This window comes from Phaethon aethereus, assembly GCF_964289735.1.
Source record: "Phaethon aethereus genome assembly, chromosome: 15".
NCBI lineage: Eukaryota > Metazoa > Chordata > Aves > Phaethontiformes > Phaethontidae > Phaethon > Phaethon aethereus.
The window spans coordinates 12,887,846-12,904,010 of NC_138591.1; the positions used below are offsets into that span (position 1 = coordinate 12,887,846).

A 16,165-nucleotide genomic window follows, 5' to 3' on the forward strand; every position below is an offset into this window, starting at 1 on the left:
TACCTTAGAGAGTGGGATTGTCCCACTCTTACATTTTAAGGTAGGCGGGCTGAAAGGCTTGAAATTTTCCACAAGTTCCTCTATTCCTGCTATGCTTCAGGTACACATGTAATATGTTTGGAACTGCAAATCATAAAGAAATATTTTCTATAATTTTTAAGCAGGATTTAGATAGCTGTATCAAATATGCTCCAATACTTTCCTCTGTCTTAGCAAGGACTTAACCTCCACCTTCATTGTTTATTTTTGGAAAAAGACATGACTCTGTGGAAAACTGGTGAAGTAACGTTTTCGGTCTCATTCAGTATTTTAAATAAGCTAATTTGTTATTGTTGTTTCAATTCTAAATTCTCTATTGTAATTTGTGTTGATTTTGGAGATAATTTTGGCATCTCAAGATACCTATTATCCATTTGGAGAGCAAAGATACAGAGATAACAGGGCAAGACATTTTGTAGGTTGGTTTCTCCTGCTCAGTATTTTTTAACAGCATCCCTTAAAATAGAAATGCAAAACTATGTGTCCTACTTTCCCCTCACTAAAATAGATGCCTTTTGTTAATTTTAGATACAGCAGTGCAGGATATATAATTAATGATATCAAAGAATCCATATGATATTCAGCAGGGTCCTAACATCAAGGACAAAAGGAGTCTGACAACAGCTGTCCCTAATGATTTGGTTTGTAAAATGATTTATTTTATTTCAGGAAGTTGGATGCTTTCATCTATGATGCAGCGGTGCTGAATTACAAGGCTGGAAGAGATGAAGGCTGCAAACTTGTCACAATAGGGAGTGGATACATCTTTGCCACTACAGGCTATGGAATAGCACTTCAGAAAGGATCACCTTGGAAGAGACAAATTGACCTAGCTCTCCTTCAGTTTGTTGGAGATGGTAGGGACCAATCTTTTTTCCGTTATTTTCTTTCTCTATGTATGCACAGTTAATGCAGTTTTAGTAGCTCTGAGCCTTTTACTACTGCTTTCTTACAGTCTTTAAAAAAAGCAAACAAATGCAAAACAAATGAGTAAAATTATTTCTCGATGCTGACACAGGAATTCTCTTCCACTCTGTTTTAACCCACCTCACTGCCAAGGACGTTTGCATTTATCTTCAGAGGGCATTTTCATATATGTCACAAAGTAACGATGCCCTCTATGTTAGAGACTATTTCTAAATTTATTTTCTTTTTTTATTTTTGCGTTTAAGCAGTTCCTGAGGATTTTTTACTTGGTAGATGAGTTATCTTTCAGCATGACTGTTTTGCTATTTAGAAGTGTTTAGCTCAGTTCTGAACTGCTGTGAATGACCCCTAATCTAGGATGGATTAATTTAAACTTCTGTTAAAGATTGTTTATGGAATTGAGGTAGGGTGACGGGTTTTACTGGATTTCAAACAGCTTTTTTTCATTCTAACACAAAAATAGAAGACTTGTAGGTCCTCTTGGCTCTTCTGCCTTGCAGAAGAAGAAAACTTACTGCACATCTTTGATATATTTGTATACAGTAATAATGACTCTTTCTTCACTTAGGGCTTGAATTGCATTTTGATTGTAGAAATGGTTTTTTGCCACAATGAAATTTTAAGCCTTTCACATGTGCACACAAATAAAAATACAGCGGTTAAAAAAAATTTCTATGTTATGACTAAAATCCTATATCAGATTGGAATATGGTGTGTCTTACATAATCATTTTGACATATTTTTTACATAGATACATGTGTTAACTTTGCATTTCTCTGTCAGTGAAAAAGAGGGCTTTACTGAAAAATAAGTATGCACTTAAGGTCACTAATAGCGCGTAACTGAGACTAAGATTGGTAAATTTCTATATAATAGGACAGTTTAAATGGCAAAGTGCAGGACCTTAGCATAGTGACCTCCCGTTCCATAAAAAACAAGGCATTAATTTTCAAACTACAGTCAGTAAGTATGTTAGCCTTCCAGCACATGGATTTTATTTCTATTCTAATATTAAATGACTGGAAGAGATGTAACCATCATGACAGATGCATTTTGTCTGGTGTACGTGGAGAGATAGTAGTGTCATCATTATTGATCTGTTGGATTTATAAAGGCTTGTGGAAGAAACATTGCTTACTTCTGCTAAGTAATGAATAGTAATGACCCATAATAGCTAGGTTTCAAGCAATTGCCAGTTCTTGTTTTAATCAGTTGCAATTAATTGAGTAAAATCTTTGCTTTAATTTTCTATTTGTGAATGTTTTGTGAATAGAATATTCTTCTATTTGTGTAATGCTATTAAGAAGTGTTAGATGCTGTAATTCTGACTCATTTTTAGATGGGAAAGTTGAGTCAGAGAAGTTGAATTATTTGTCCCATACTAAAGAAGGAAATGTTTCTGTAACCTGAAGGAGGATCTGAGGTGTCTTTGTCAGTTGTGGACTAACCCCTCTCGATGTTGCCAGAACATCACTGAGGTTTTCATTCTTTTCGCGTTGCATTTTCTTCATGCTTACTCTTTCATTATTTTTGATACTTCTTATCCAATAGAAAGACATTAATCACATGTAAAGAAAAGAAATTAAATAGAAGGGAATGTATTTGAGCTATTCAAGAAAAAGTGTGTCAAAATACCAAAGGTGCTGCATTTTTATGCATTGCTGTCTCTGAATATTAGGGAGAAAACAAAATGGATGGGAGGGAAGAATGAAAAATCTTGTCAAGTATTTACACTTTGACCTGTGGATTTACATAGCATATGAATGCTTATATCTCTTATATCTCTTGTCCATTTTTAGTAGCTGAAAATAAGACAAATGAATTGTCAATGAAACTCAGTATTAAAACTCCCATATGAATAATTTATAGAATTGCAATAGATAAGATGGCACCCAGTTGGATGAAACCTTGTCATGAAATATCTGCTCCCATGTTCATCTTGCTGAGATATTACTTCAGAAGATAAGCAAAAATTTTGAATGCACAAACCATGGGGATTGTGAATGTGTTTATGGCATTTTTTCAGTGGTATTTTTCAGTGCCTTTAGAAGGTAGTCTGAGCAACCCATGAATGCTAAAATGTTCATTTTCTCTTGTAAAGGATCCCTACATTTGTTCAGATGTATGTCTCCTTTCATCCCAGAAATGTTCGCTACCTTGTCTCGCTTTGTTGTGTCATAGGTCTAGATGATAATTTTCAGAAAAAATACCCCAACCAACCAAACAGGGAAAAAAAGAGGAAAAAAAGCCAAAACCAAACCAAACCAAAAACCCTAAGAAGGATGATGAGGTTAAGATTTCTTCTACTGATTTATAAAATACATTGCAGGTGAACTGGAACAAAACAGTTAATTAAAATTAAAAATTAATTTAAAAATTTAAGTTAATTTAAAAAAATTAATTAAATTAATAATAAAAAAAAAACCAACAAATTAAATGTAAAGAGTGATCGCCTGGAACTAGCATGACCTGTTTTTGTAATCTAGACCTAACTTCAGTAGTTCGATGAGTAATCTTTTCAGCTATGAACTTACATAACTGTTTTGATAAGTTAGAAGGGATGAACCCAGAGTTCAGACCAACATCACTTTGCTGTATCAGTAAAAATCTCTTTGAAGAGATTTTTTTTCTAGACTAGAAGCAGGTATGGCTGGGCGGAAAGTTCCGCCTTAAGATGATATTCGTGGTAAAGCCTCAGAAGAGTCTGAATGAGGTTATTTAAGTAAATAGGCAAACACAAATGAAGGTAGAAATACTGCTTTCACATGTATAGTTTCTGCAGAATTTATTATTCTTTAAGACTAAGCCTATAAAACAGCCAAGCGCCTAGCAGTATTGAATTATTATTCAGTATATGTAATAGAACATTCATCACAGTATGGAATAATTTCAATGAATGATTTTAAATCTAATGAGTTTCATCACTGTAAGAAAAAAAATCCTAATGAGTTGAACAAACACAATTTCTTGGTATGTTAATAAGAGGAGAGAAACTTTTTTTATAAGATCGAGTAATTTGTTTAAAAGTATATCTGATTGCACCTACAAAATACACGATCTCATTTCTCTTTTACATTTACACAGTACTGAGATAGCCTTTTGAAATGTGTTTTAGAGCTTTCAATGTTCTCTGCATGTGCCTTTCTCCTGTGATTTTTCTCGTGTGATTTTTCCTTGCTGCTTCTATATCATTCTCCTAATCCAAGCCAGTTCACTTATACATTGAACTGAAATTTTTGCACAGTGGATAGGAACCTTTCCCCTCTTCCTTGCTGATGTAAAAAATCCAACTGATGTATTAATGACTTGTTCATGCAGGAGCATCTTTTCATACTTTCCAAACCACAATGCTTTTTCTGCATTAAAGTCAATGGCTTTGAACACTCTTTTTTATCTTGTTGGCACTGGAAAAATATCAAGACAGAGGGATGTAAGTTTGTGTTAGGGATAACTTTAAGTTTAGACTGGGTGGTTTATATGTATCTGCGTGAGTAGCGTTCCCATCCTGAGGGTAGTTCTACTGGGTGGACAGATTATACTGACAACTAACAATTACGCTGTGAAAGCAACTTTGAAATCTCAGTGGAAGGAAGCAGGCTACAAGATGCCAAATTCATTACTCTGAGAAGGAGGAAGAGAGACAGAGGGAAGGAGGATGGGAGGGAGTTGCTGAGGAATTCTAAGAATAGCTACTTAGTTGTCTCGAAAATGGAATTATCACCACAGTGTTTCATCATCACTTGGTCTGTGCAGGTTCATATACATAGCCCAGTTCAAAGGAAGCGGAGATAATATGCATTTGTTAGTAACAAGATTAATTGTGTTGGATCACTGAATCTTTTTACTATACTGAGTTAAGAGTTCCTTTTCCTCATATAAAGGATATGCGTGAAGTGTATTACTAGTGAATTTCTGTCTTTGTACATCTTACTGTCTGTACAACACATCTCACTATCTGCAAAAGCTTCCAGCTGATGATTAGCATCTGCAGTGTTGTGTAAAGTAGTTGATTGTTGGTATAATTCTAAAGCACGGTGGTGGTTGTGCTTTTTTTTTTGACTTGCTGTCATCACAAGACAAAACTTTCATTGTCTTTTAACAGGAAACAAAAATATTTCTACAGAGACACAGAATACTATTTCTCAATCTTCTGTTGAGAAATAGAAGCACCCAGGAGTTCTAAGGAACTCAAATGATACGGCTGCTAAGAAGCAGCGCCATCATTTTGTTTGGATCTTCCGCCCACAGCCACAGGAATGTGTCAGAACAGAAATGTTGTGCACTGAAGAATCCCGTGATACTTGCTTTGGTTTCTTTTATAAACCTCTGCAAAGAGCAGCTGGGCAGACTAACATGCTCAGAATCCAGCATGTTACCCTAGCAGCTGTCAACGGCTTTTGTGTGCTAGCTTGCCATTTGGTAAAGGCTCAGGCACACAGGCTGCGGAATTTAGCAAGTCTCTGACTGTTGGACTTGTGAAGGCACCCATGTTCCTCCAGCCTTCCACAGTAGGAACTTCTGGGCAGCTGTCTGAAGGCCCAGGTATTGTTAATACTGCTTTGGCTTGGGCTGCATGGTGCCACGTGAAGCAGAGCGGTACTTTTCTAAAAATATCCTGCAAAATAGTTTGAAAGACGTTGCTTCTGAAACCTATAGCATCATGTCTTTGGAATTTGAAGCAGAATCACTGAGGAGTGAGGAGAATTTATTTCTCTTTCTTTCTCTTTCTCTCTCTCTTTCTCTTTTTCTTTTTTTTTTTTTTTCCATTTGTGAGCAAATGAGGTTATTGAACTGCAAATGACAAAGCTCCTTGGGGATTAAGAGTGTAAGAGGGCTTCAAGTGTGCATGGGATGGAGAGAAAGACATCAAGGAGCCTTTAGCTATGGGGGATGTGGCAGAAATAGAGGGATAAAAGACGCATGACAGCAGAAATGGATGGAAACAAGGGACAGAAAAACGCTGGGTAAAGAGGGCAAGTATGGGGCAGAGTGGGACAATACCAGCCAGCTGGCCAGGTCAAGCATGTACTACCTGTGAGGTGTTTGTAACCCATTGCCTTACCTACTGGCTATGGGCTCAGTCCAAATGAAGGTCTGGGAAGAGATCAGCAGGGAAAGAGGGGCTGGTGGTATAGCAGCTGTATTAAGCCCTTAACCCTTAAAGCTGCAACCTTTAAAGCAATTACAGACACAGAGATGTCAAGAAGAAAACTGGTTTTGTTTGAGTTTCTACAGAGGGTCTGTTATCCCCTTCCTAATCACTTTCAGTTCTGGTTAATCTTTATGTGCTTTTAGGATGGCTTAATACACTAAGAATTACTTTCTTGGGTGGGTAATTGCTTCCCACTCCTTAGGGGTAGTAGGTACCTGTGGAAACAAGATTTGCCCCCTTACATTTGGAAGAGGCAAGCTCTTTGCTATTTTTTTCATATTTTGGCATAAGCCTTCCAAATCGCTGTCTAGATTATAAGGAAGTATAGCAGAGTGACTCAGTGGCTGTTAAGAGACCGAGAAGGAAATACGTATGTGATTATAAGGACGTATTTTCACTGCTCAGGCAGAATACACCCACAATCCCAGTGATTTTCTGTTTATATATTTAGTGTCCTTCTTAAGCAGTGGGTGGAACAAATGTGACTGGAGAGCGTGAGTGTATAAGTGGAGGGTGTTTGTGTAGCTGAACAAGAGTTAGAGGGACTGTGATATTTAAAGTCTTGCTTAGCAGTTCCATTAATTCATCCTTAACTAATGGGGGCATGCAGAGTGCAGTCATTAGCTCACAATAAGTTTATTGCTGTCAGTCATCTGTGTTCCTCTCACTATTTTTACAGGGGGAAATAACTGAGAAAATAAGAGAGATTGTTTTGGGGAATCCAGACAATTCCAAAAGTTGCTGTGCTTTCATAGAATCTCTTAGATGAAACATGCTGTATGAATCTTATAACTAGGTGAAACTGCAACTGATGAGCTTACTGAACCAAAGACACATCAACCCTCTATTCAGCGTAAAGACCCTCTTAGGTTAGGGTCTGCAAGCGACGGGGTGCTACCTTCCTCTTCCATCACTTAGCGGGAGTTCTCAGCAGAGGCAGTGTGAAACAGTCTGCCCCTGAACTTGAAAAATGCCGTTTGTTCGGTCTGAATAAGCAGATGATTCTGCAAGTGCAGCCACAGTCTTGTGAAGATGATGCCCTACAACTGACCGATGAGAAAGTACATATTTAACCCTTTTATTAAAGATCTGTAATTGGTATATGTCAGGGTTTTTACCTGCATGCTGTCTCCTCAGGCTCAACCTCAGGTTAGTGCTTTGCACAGTAGTCACCACCCCTTATACCGTCAATACCAGCCTGTTTCTTTTTGCACCTTCTGCTCTGTCACGCGCACTGTGATCTCCTGCTGGGGTGGCCTCCTCCTGCCCTGCACCTTCTACAAGTCTAGGGGATGTGCTGACAGCGGAGGTCTGTTGTACTTAACCAGTGAAACAAGAAAGATGTCGGGCTGCAGCTCAGCTTTCTCCACTCGGGCAGAACATCCTTTCCTTGCCCAAAGCATGCTCCTGCGGAATATGCAGACTGCAGTTAGGTGTGCGAAGCAACACATTACAGCGGAGAAGTAATTATTCCCGACAACTCCTCCACGAAAGGCAGTGTGTTCTGCAGCCAGCGGAGGGTAACTTCCCATGCAGTTGCAGTTGCCTGATAACGCCTGCCGCAAGGCTTGGCATTGGTGCAGGCGTATCCAGTGCTGGGGGTTTCCACGGCTCAAGTGTCTTTGTGCAATGGATCTTACTGTGTAAATCCAGTCTCCCACCCATGCTCAAGAGGCTGACCCATTAGGTTATTTTTTCCTCTGTTTTAGGTTTGCTGTTTCTTTTAAGTTCCGTTGGCACCTCAATGCCACGTTTTAGTTTGCAGTAAGGTGAAGGTACAGGCTGGCACTCTGAACCACCCTGAAATTGTCATTTGCAAACACCACGTGAAGTGTTAAAAATCTTTTTCTGGGTCCAGAAGGAACATACAAAATAAATTTCTTCTCCCTTCATGTCTGAGAATAATTAAATAGCTTAAAATTAAGGTAAGAACTTGATGAAAATACCCCTCTAGAGTACCTATGGAAGCAGCTGAGGCAGCCTGTGAACCATCAGTGATTAGCCCCAGGAACCTATGGCTTTAACCTACATGGTTAAAGTAGGGCAGAAAAACACCTGTCTTTTAAAGAAGAAAAATAAGAACTCAGTGAATTATAGACTTCAGTGCTTATAGAAATATTAAAACAAATTATTTAGCAATTTACTTTGATCATTTGGAGGATAATAAGAGAATCAAAATTAAAAAGTCAAATTTCCAATTAAAATATTGTAAAATTAATGTGATGAAGAAATGATGACAGAGATATTAAATTTCCCTCCATTAAACACTCTGTCCAGACTTCTGCTGGTGTTGCTCCTCCCAGGGCTGCCTGAATGCAGCACACCTTTTAAAACCAAACAGTGTCTCAGACTTCTCACTGCTATTTTGGACTGTCATGAGTCTGTACTTAATCTGGCTGTGTTCCCAAGCCACGCTGAAACCCAGCCCAGGCTTGGCTTACTTCCCAAGAGTGAAGATCAAAGGAGGTAAATCATGGCCTGCCTTTGATTTTCGAGAGTGTTTTTCTACCAGGATGAAGCTCGCCCCACAGCAGCTGTGGGGAGGAGAAGGATAAATGCCCTGTGGCTGTGGACTTGGAGGAAGGATGGTGGAGACACTCCCAGGCATGCAGCACTTCTGATGCTTCTCACTTACCGACTATGTCTATGCTCGTGGTTTTGCCATCAGGAAGGTGCAGGGCTAGATTGTCCATCTCTGTCCCTTTCCCCCTCGTTTGTATCCCCAGGGAGAGGGGAAGAAGATGCTCAGGTGCCACTCAAGCTTTAGAGGTCTTGCTTTGTTTGCTGGGATGGAGCAACAAGTTGATTTTATTATTTGCTTTTTAAATAAGCAGCAAGGAAGGTTATCCTAGTGTGTCTGTTCTCTTTTTTGATGTAATTATAAAACTTTGTGCTTGTTTATTTCTGGCAAATTTGTAAGCAGGGACATACTTGGGTGATAATGAAAGATTTTATTTTTTTTTACTAATCATGAGGAAGGCATCAGACAAAACTGTTATTCCCTCTTGGGGGGAAAAAAAACCTTACCCCAAACTGCTTTTCTAGAAGTACATGTGCAGAATCATGGATTATGTGGGTTTGGTGTTTCTCTTTTTTATAAATAACATGTAATTTTCAGTATGTGTGCATCTTCCTGGATGCATGTGTAGATGTAGAGGGAAAAAACACTCAGAAAACCAAATAACATCAGCGAAATGACCCGTAAGTTGGGCAGCTTTAACCATCAGTATCTCATGCCTGGCCCATCATCTGGGAAGACACTGCCTTTTTGGGAGGGTGGTTTAATAAGCAAAGCTGAGAACCAAGGGAGAATGCCCAGACAAGATGCTGGGCCTCGGAAATGAAAGGAATCTGGGGGTACCAGTAACTGCCCTAAAAGAATCCCTGAGAGCTGACAGAGCTCCAAGAGAGACAATGACAGAGACTGCAAAAGGGCAGCATGTTTTTGAGCTCCGAGAGGATGATGACAGGGATAGGTGACACCACAGCCTGCAAAAAACGCTAAGGACTATGACGAGGAAAAGTGTGTAATTCTACCCTTTGATCTGTATCTTTTCTGTGTCTGGATAATGATGTTTTTATTATGAAGAAATTGTTCAGGGGACACACTGGACAGTTTATCATTCCTTCCCAGAATGATGAAGTGTCAAATACACACTAAAATGTAGAAAGGAAGGCACTTCTGGGACAGTCAGAGTCAGAATGGCCAGCTGGCATGTTTCTGTGCAAATAGGAGTCAGAGCAGAGCAGCACAGCCACAGGAACAAACGCAAGAGAAATACAAAGGGATCAGGGTACCGTTTGCACTGTAGCCTAAAAACATAGTGAATAGGCTTGAATTACCACTGAAAGACCTGGAATGCTGCAGTTCATTAGAGAAGGCAATACTGTATTTTGAGTGAATAGAGTAGAGGCCCAACACTGCTTGAAATATAGATCTTTAAAATATTTGCTTATACTGATTCTTACACTCTAAATGAGGCAGACTTTTTATGATGCAGCGCTATAGAAATTCTTAAAATATCTTAATGTACGCACCATACAGTTACTGTGATTTTGCAGGTTAAATATACTGTGAAGATACTAAACAGAAAATAAACACTTTTTTTTGGTCAAATATATTGGAACTGTTCATTTTCTAATCTTGCGCTAGTGTCACGATGTAGTTCGCTGAAATCTGCATCTATTCATTTAATTGTTAATCTCGTCCACACATGGGCAGATACAGAAAATGATTGTGGCATTACATTCCTTTTAGTAAATGTCTGAAATGAAAACAAAAAGCCTTAAAATAAGTCTGATTAATATTTATAAGCAACTTAAGACCACCCCTATTAGACGCAGACTTGAACTCCATTAATGCTTTGTTCATTGACGCTTGGCATTTATATATATTGAGGTTGCTGGCTTAGATTTCCAAGGTCTTTCTATGGGAGATTTCGAGCCCTTACTTGCTAACTGGAATTACGCACATCATGGAGACAACTGAACTCTCCGGTGCCTAATCATTACAAATTTCTGGCCTTTCAAGTGCCGAGACTAATACATTGCTATGGATGACATCACCCTACATGTTCACCTCACAAGTTAGACCACCCAAAAGGATTTGAAAGACAGCTTTCCTCCACAAGGACTTGATTCTTTTAAAAATTTTTTTCTGAACCAAAGTTTAACTAGCCTCAAAGTTCAATGTTTTGAATTCCAACTCTAGGCCAAGTTCGGAAGTGACTGATTTTTGTAAGGAACAAATCGACACCTCAGTTAAAAAATTCCTCATACCTGAGGATTTTGTAATAAAAATCATATCCTAAGGCATTTTAAAACCATACATATTTTAGTTTGAATTTCAAATTGTAACAAAGGTTTGAATATGAAAAGTTATGCCTTCTGTAAATATCTGGGCTAAAAAAGTAATGAGCAGAAAGAACAATACATAGATTAGGCATTTTTGCCAGTTTTATAGGGTCAGCTATGCTGAAGTGTTATTACAGTTAAATCAGTAACTGTTTTGTCTGTGCGTCTGTTTCTGTGTGTATACACGCACGTATATAAACATATACTGTAAGTGGTAACTGATTTATATATACAAACTAGAATTACCAGCCTAATCTGTCCGTTCCCAGATAGTATCATTTCATAAATGTGACAATCCATAATTCACAGTGCTTTGCGATCTATAAAACTGTGGATTACTTTTGGGTATTAGTTAACAGTGATTTCCATCATTGTCAGATATAATGGAAGGGATATTGCGACAGCAGGATCTGCGAGACTCTGGGATGCGTTGCTCTTCATAGCTTGCCAGGGCACTGTCATTTATCTTGACTCAACACAAGCTTGGTTTGTTTCTGTAGTGACGATTTTGGGAAGGTTAGTGGATTATCAATAGTTACTTTAGATGTACATGCCAAAGGGAAAGAAACACAGAGGAAACTAATAAAAAAAGAGGTTTAAATTCCTTTGTGAGTTTTGTTATGAATTGTAAAAGGGCACAGCAGTCAAATCAAATTGATGTTTGACAATCCTGGGAGATGCGAATTTTCCTGTGGGAAGTAATGAGGGCTGATTGTCAGAGCTTCAGCTGCTAATGCACAAACCAGAAATATTGCTCTCTCTTTGGACTTGGGTTCTTTTCTGTTCCATAGATTCTGTGAGTTTTATTCATAGACCTTGGGGAGGACTTGAAAGAGAGACGAGGGGAGCAGTCCACTACGGTTTAGCAGAATAAAAGAAATCCAAATGTGCTAAGATATGGAAATGAAATAACGCACCCCAATTATCTATGTAGTGACAGAGTGCAATATCTATACTGTTACAATTAATAATTTATTGTCCCTGTGTCCTGGATTAGAAGACTTTTAAAGATTCATTAGGATTTACTTTCTTCTTTGGGGATGCTCTAAGGTATTTTGAAGATTGAGCACTGTAATTTGGGAGAAGATACACTGCCTTTTTCTGATGTAGAGGTTCAATTCATGTTTCAAGCACAAAACGGAGCCCAGAATTAAGTAGGAACCAAATAATCTCTTTTACCAATTTGTGAAATGCCTTTGCTAAAGTGCCTCAGCACTTGTCCTTTCTACTTCAATTTTTCCTTCACGTTCTATGAGAAGCAATTTCTCCATCACAGTCTTGTGTTCTGCTTCCAACTCACACACCCGAATTATCTGTGGGCTGCAGCTTTCCTAGTGCCCTGGCACTCTATCCTGCAAAATGCTTTTGCACAGCAGGTCATTGGTCTTCTAGTCTAGCTTGATGGTAGCTGAAATGTCAATATTATGCCAATAGCTGAAATAAAGTTTCTAGCCACTTTTTTTCTTATCTTTACTGCAACGATGTATGGATCATAATACTGAAAATGTGTTCCCTAATCACTGGGTAAGGATTAGGGACCTGTAGCGTGGGAATTCTTCCCCCACATTGAAGCCATATCCTAAACTGGGAGACATACCAAGGCACCTAACACTGTACTTTTTCTGGCCCACTGTATTGCCTGCTGTATTTTCTAGAAACAGTGAAGTTTATGTCATTAAAAATAATAATAGAATTATTCAGCTGACTATATCCCCAAGAGAGCAAAAAGGCATGTATGTACATGCGATGCTTCAGTAAGAACAACACTAAATGTTTGAAAATTAATATATCATGCAATATAAAAACCAATCTTGGCAGGAACAGTTTCTTGCACACCCCTGTACATGTTGGCAGCAGCAGCCACTGCTAAGTGATAGTGTCCTTCATCTGAGGCCAAATCTCATCAGTGAAATACGGATTCTAAGACTAAGAATACACAGCAGCGGGAGAGGGCGGATCTGCTTCCTTAGCTTTTAAGCAAATAAGTGTTTTCACGGCAGTAAGGGTGTGGCGTAGCCAGAACCAGAAACCAGGAATGCTATGTTTCAGGCACGCGATGATGCCGTATGTTTTTCTGCCACTGTCCAGGAGGCAGGTGGCAAAAGGCCAGCGGAGACTGTCAGGAGAAAGGCCGGGGGATCTGGAGGGCCGGGAGGGAGCAGAGGGAGGTGTCCAGGGCACCACGAGAGAGAAGGCTGGGACTACGAGACGTGGGAAGGGTTTGCAGTTACTGCTTCACCCAGGTCTCTGGGGGAAAGCAGAAAATGAAAAGAGACGGAAAGCCAGGAGAACTGTGTTTGAGAGATACTAATGACAATAAAATGGTTTTAAAAAGAAACTGAAACAGGACAAGTGGCAAACTGTATTCCCACAAGTATCCAAGCGTTGTGACCGTTATCCTCTATAGAAAAGCAGGTGGTGTATGAAAGCCAATCGACTTTCTTAATACTGCATCATAAACAACTATTTTTTCCTCACTTGCTGCATGTGCTGTATGGGTAAAGCTAGTCAAGCTTTCCATTCCCGATACAACGTTACTGTAACCTGCAGACATAGCTTTGGGTGCTTTCACATCCAGTGCTGGTGATTGTCATTGCTTTGCCATAAATAAAGGTATTGCTGGGAAGAAAAACAGAAAGCTCTAGCCAGAATGTTGCAACTTATAGAGAAAGGGGAAATAAGGTTATCATGGGTCTCACAGGAGAGAACAAACTTCTTATGGCATGTTTTAAAGGGGTTGTGAGAACATGTGAATTTTATTTTGCGATGTTTAAGGGAAAGGCCAAAGGGAGGGGTCAGCGTGCATCAGGGAGGAACAAATGTAGGAAAATGGAGAGGAGGGGGCATAAAAGGGGCTGGTTGTGGGTCAGGATGCCTGCCTGACTGAGCCCTGTGTCTGATGGCTACAGCCTGTCCCATCTCTTAATAAACTCAGTTCCTAGCTGGGTTTGATGTGATCTTGCTTTCTGTTCCGTGTTTATGAGTGTGGGGCAGATGATTTGTTAGGGGACTTGTTTGTTAGGAAAGCTCTGAGGTCCAAGCCAGTGCCTGGGTAAAGGGCATACAGGGTCTGGGCACAGATGTGGCACGGACTTAGCCCGTGCCAGTGTTTGAGGGGTCTTATAGCCTGATGTGTCTGTGAGTCACGGGGTGGTGGCGTGAGCACGTTTCACTGGCGAACGTCTGTCCTCGTGCGCTGGGCGGGAGCGGGAGGATCAGGCTGTCTTCATGTGTGTTTGTGAGTGCCGCGTGGGTGCTGTTAGGGACACTGCTGTCTCTGAGGGTCTCTGTGTGCGTCGGCACCTCTGGAGTCCGCACACGGGCTGGTCCTGCCGACGGGAGCGGCACCGGTGGCATCTGTGGGACTGGCACGGGAGGAGCCCACGGGGTCTGGGTGTGCACAGCTCTGGGGCATGGGGAGTCCCCTGGGACAGGAGCTCTCTGGCTCCACTCTCTGTACCAAGTGGTACTGGTGACAGCAAGCAGAAGGAAGTTTTACCCACATCACAGATCCTGCTTTTTAGAGCCACCAGCTTCCCATGTAATTTATGACATCTGAGGATTTATGAAATCTGAGGACATCTGAAACTAAGGTGCTGTGAGTTGAAATCTGCTATATTTGCAAATCCTTAGTAGATAAGACTAAAGTGCTCCAGAAATGAAGCATTAAATGGTGGTGTATTTTTAAGCTTGCAATGACTTTTGAATATTGTGAGCAGCAATTCTTGCGTTCTAACTGGTTTGACTCCTCGCTCTCCCTAGGGGAAATGGAAGAGTTAGAAACCCTGTGGCTGACTGGTATTTGCCACAACGAGAAGAATGAAGTCATGAGCAGCCAGCTGGACATTGACAACATGGCAGGAGTGTTCTACATGCTTGCAGCAGCCATGGCACTCAGTTTAATAACCTTTGTCTGGGAGCACTTATTTTACTGGAAACTTAGATTCTGCTTCACTGGAGTCTGCTCAGATAGGCCGGGCCTGTTGTTCTCCATCAGCAGGGTTGGTATTACTTTCATTTCCCCCCCTTCAGGCAACAGCCAGAATAAGCGCTACCCCTCTAAAATGTTATCTCTCCTTTTATTCCCACTTGGACATTTGAAATGCAGGTTAGAGCATCAGCGTGATGCTCTGGAGTAGTCAGTGGGCTTAGGATGTACTTGTACTCCACGGGAAGTCTTTTCTCCATTGGATTATTCTAGGGCATGAATTATCATATGCCAGGATAATCAGTAATCCAATGCTGAAAACTAATACATATAGGGGAAATTTTGATGAAGAAATGGTAGAGCTGTTCAGATCCAGGAAATGGGTTAATTTCCACAAAAGAATTCAAAAATAAATACTAAATTGATGACAAACATTAGCGCTAAGCTTTGTGTATTTCTGAAACAAGGGGATTTTAAGTGATAAAAATATACTCAAATATTTTTATAAGCTTTTCTTGATAGAAAACTTTAATAAACCATATGAGAAAGGGTCAAAGACAAGTGCCATTTATGTTTGATTAGACATTAAGACAGGTTTTAATGATAACTATCAAAATCAAAGTGGAGCTACATATCTAAATATTACTTGTTGTAAAATAAGGGAAGTATGTGCTTGTTCTTCCATTTCTGACAAATAAGTTGGGTTTTGTCTTTTTTTTTTTTAAACACATAGTACTTTCATTAGGTAATTGATTTTTCTGGATTTTTTTATATAGCTAAGGAGAATTGAGAATTATACTAAAATGCCTAATTGCTTTAAAAGGTGCTGAAATTACCCTGTTGAGTAAATTGGACTGTATTGGAACTACATTTAAAATACACTGCCCTACGCTGTTGGGGATTGTCTAGAAAAGGATATTCAGTTTAACCTCCACATTTTACATTTGAACTTTATATTTTTGGCCTTTTACATGTGAAATCCTCCTAACCAATGTGGGGAAAAAGTAGCACTTATTTCAAGGGCAAATTTCTGAGAATTAGAAGTTTACAGGGTCAGAACTGTCAATTAAGCTCACAGGAGTAACTGATGAGGTTGGAGTTAAAAGATGGGCTTCAGCCCTTTGCTCAAAATGAACTCAAATTCAGGCTTTAGAAAGAGCTGGGATTTTCTTCTTATGTACTAGGGTAGGAAACAGAAAAGCTAAACCATTATTTCAGTGAAAGTGAAGAGTACCTTAACCTCCAAGAAAAGAGCCTGAACGCAG

The 16,165-nt window shown here is 39.6% G+C and overlaps 1 protein-coding gene across 1 annotated transcript in view; it reads left to right on the forward strand.

Annotated features, from left to right (window-relative positions):
- GRIN2A (glutamate ionotropic receptor NMDA type subunit 2A) overlaps nucleotides 1–16,165 on the forward strand; it is a gene marked incomplete at both ends in the record, with an annotated part of 174,296 nt that overhangs the window by 155,955 nt on the left and 2,176 nt on the right. Inside the window, 2 exons of the mRNA XM_082006717.1 lie at nucleotides 709–896; nucleotides 14,735–14,973. Coding sequence (XP_081862843.1) covers nucleotides 709–896; nucleotides 14,735–14,973 — 427 coding nt within the window. The remainder of the gene's footprint in view (nucleotides 1–708; nucleotides 897–14,734; nucleotides 14,974–16,165) is intronic.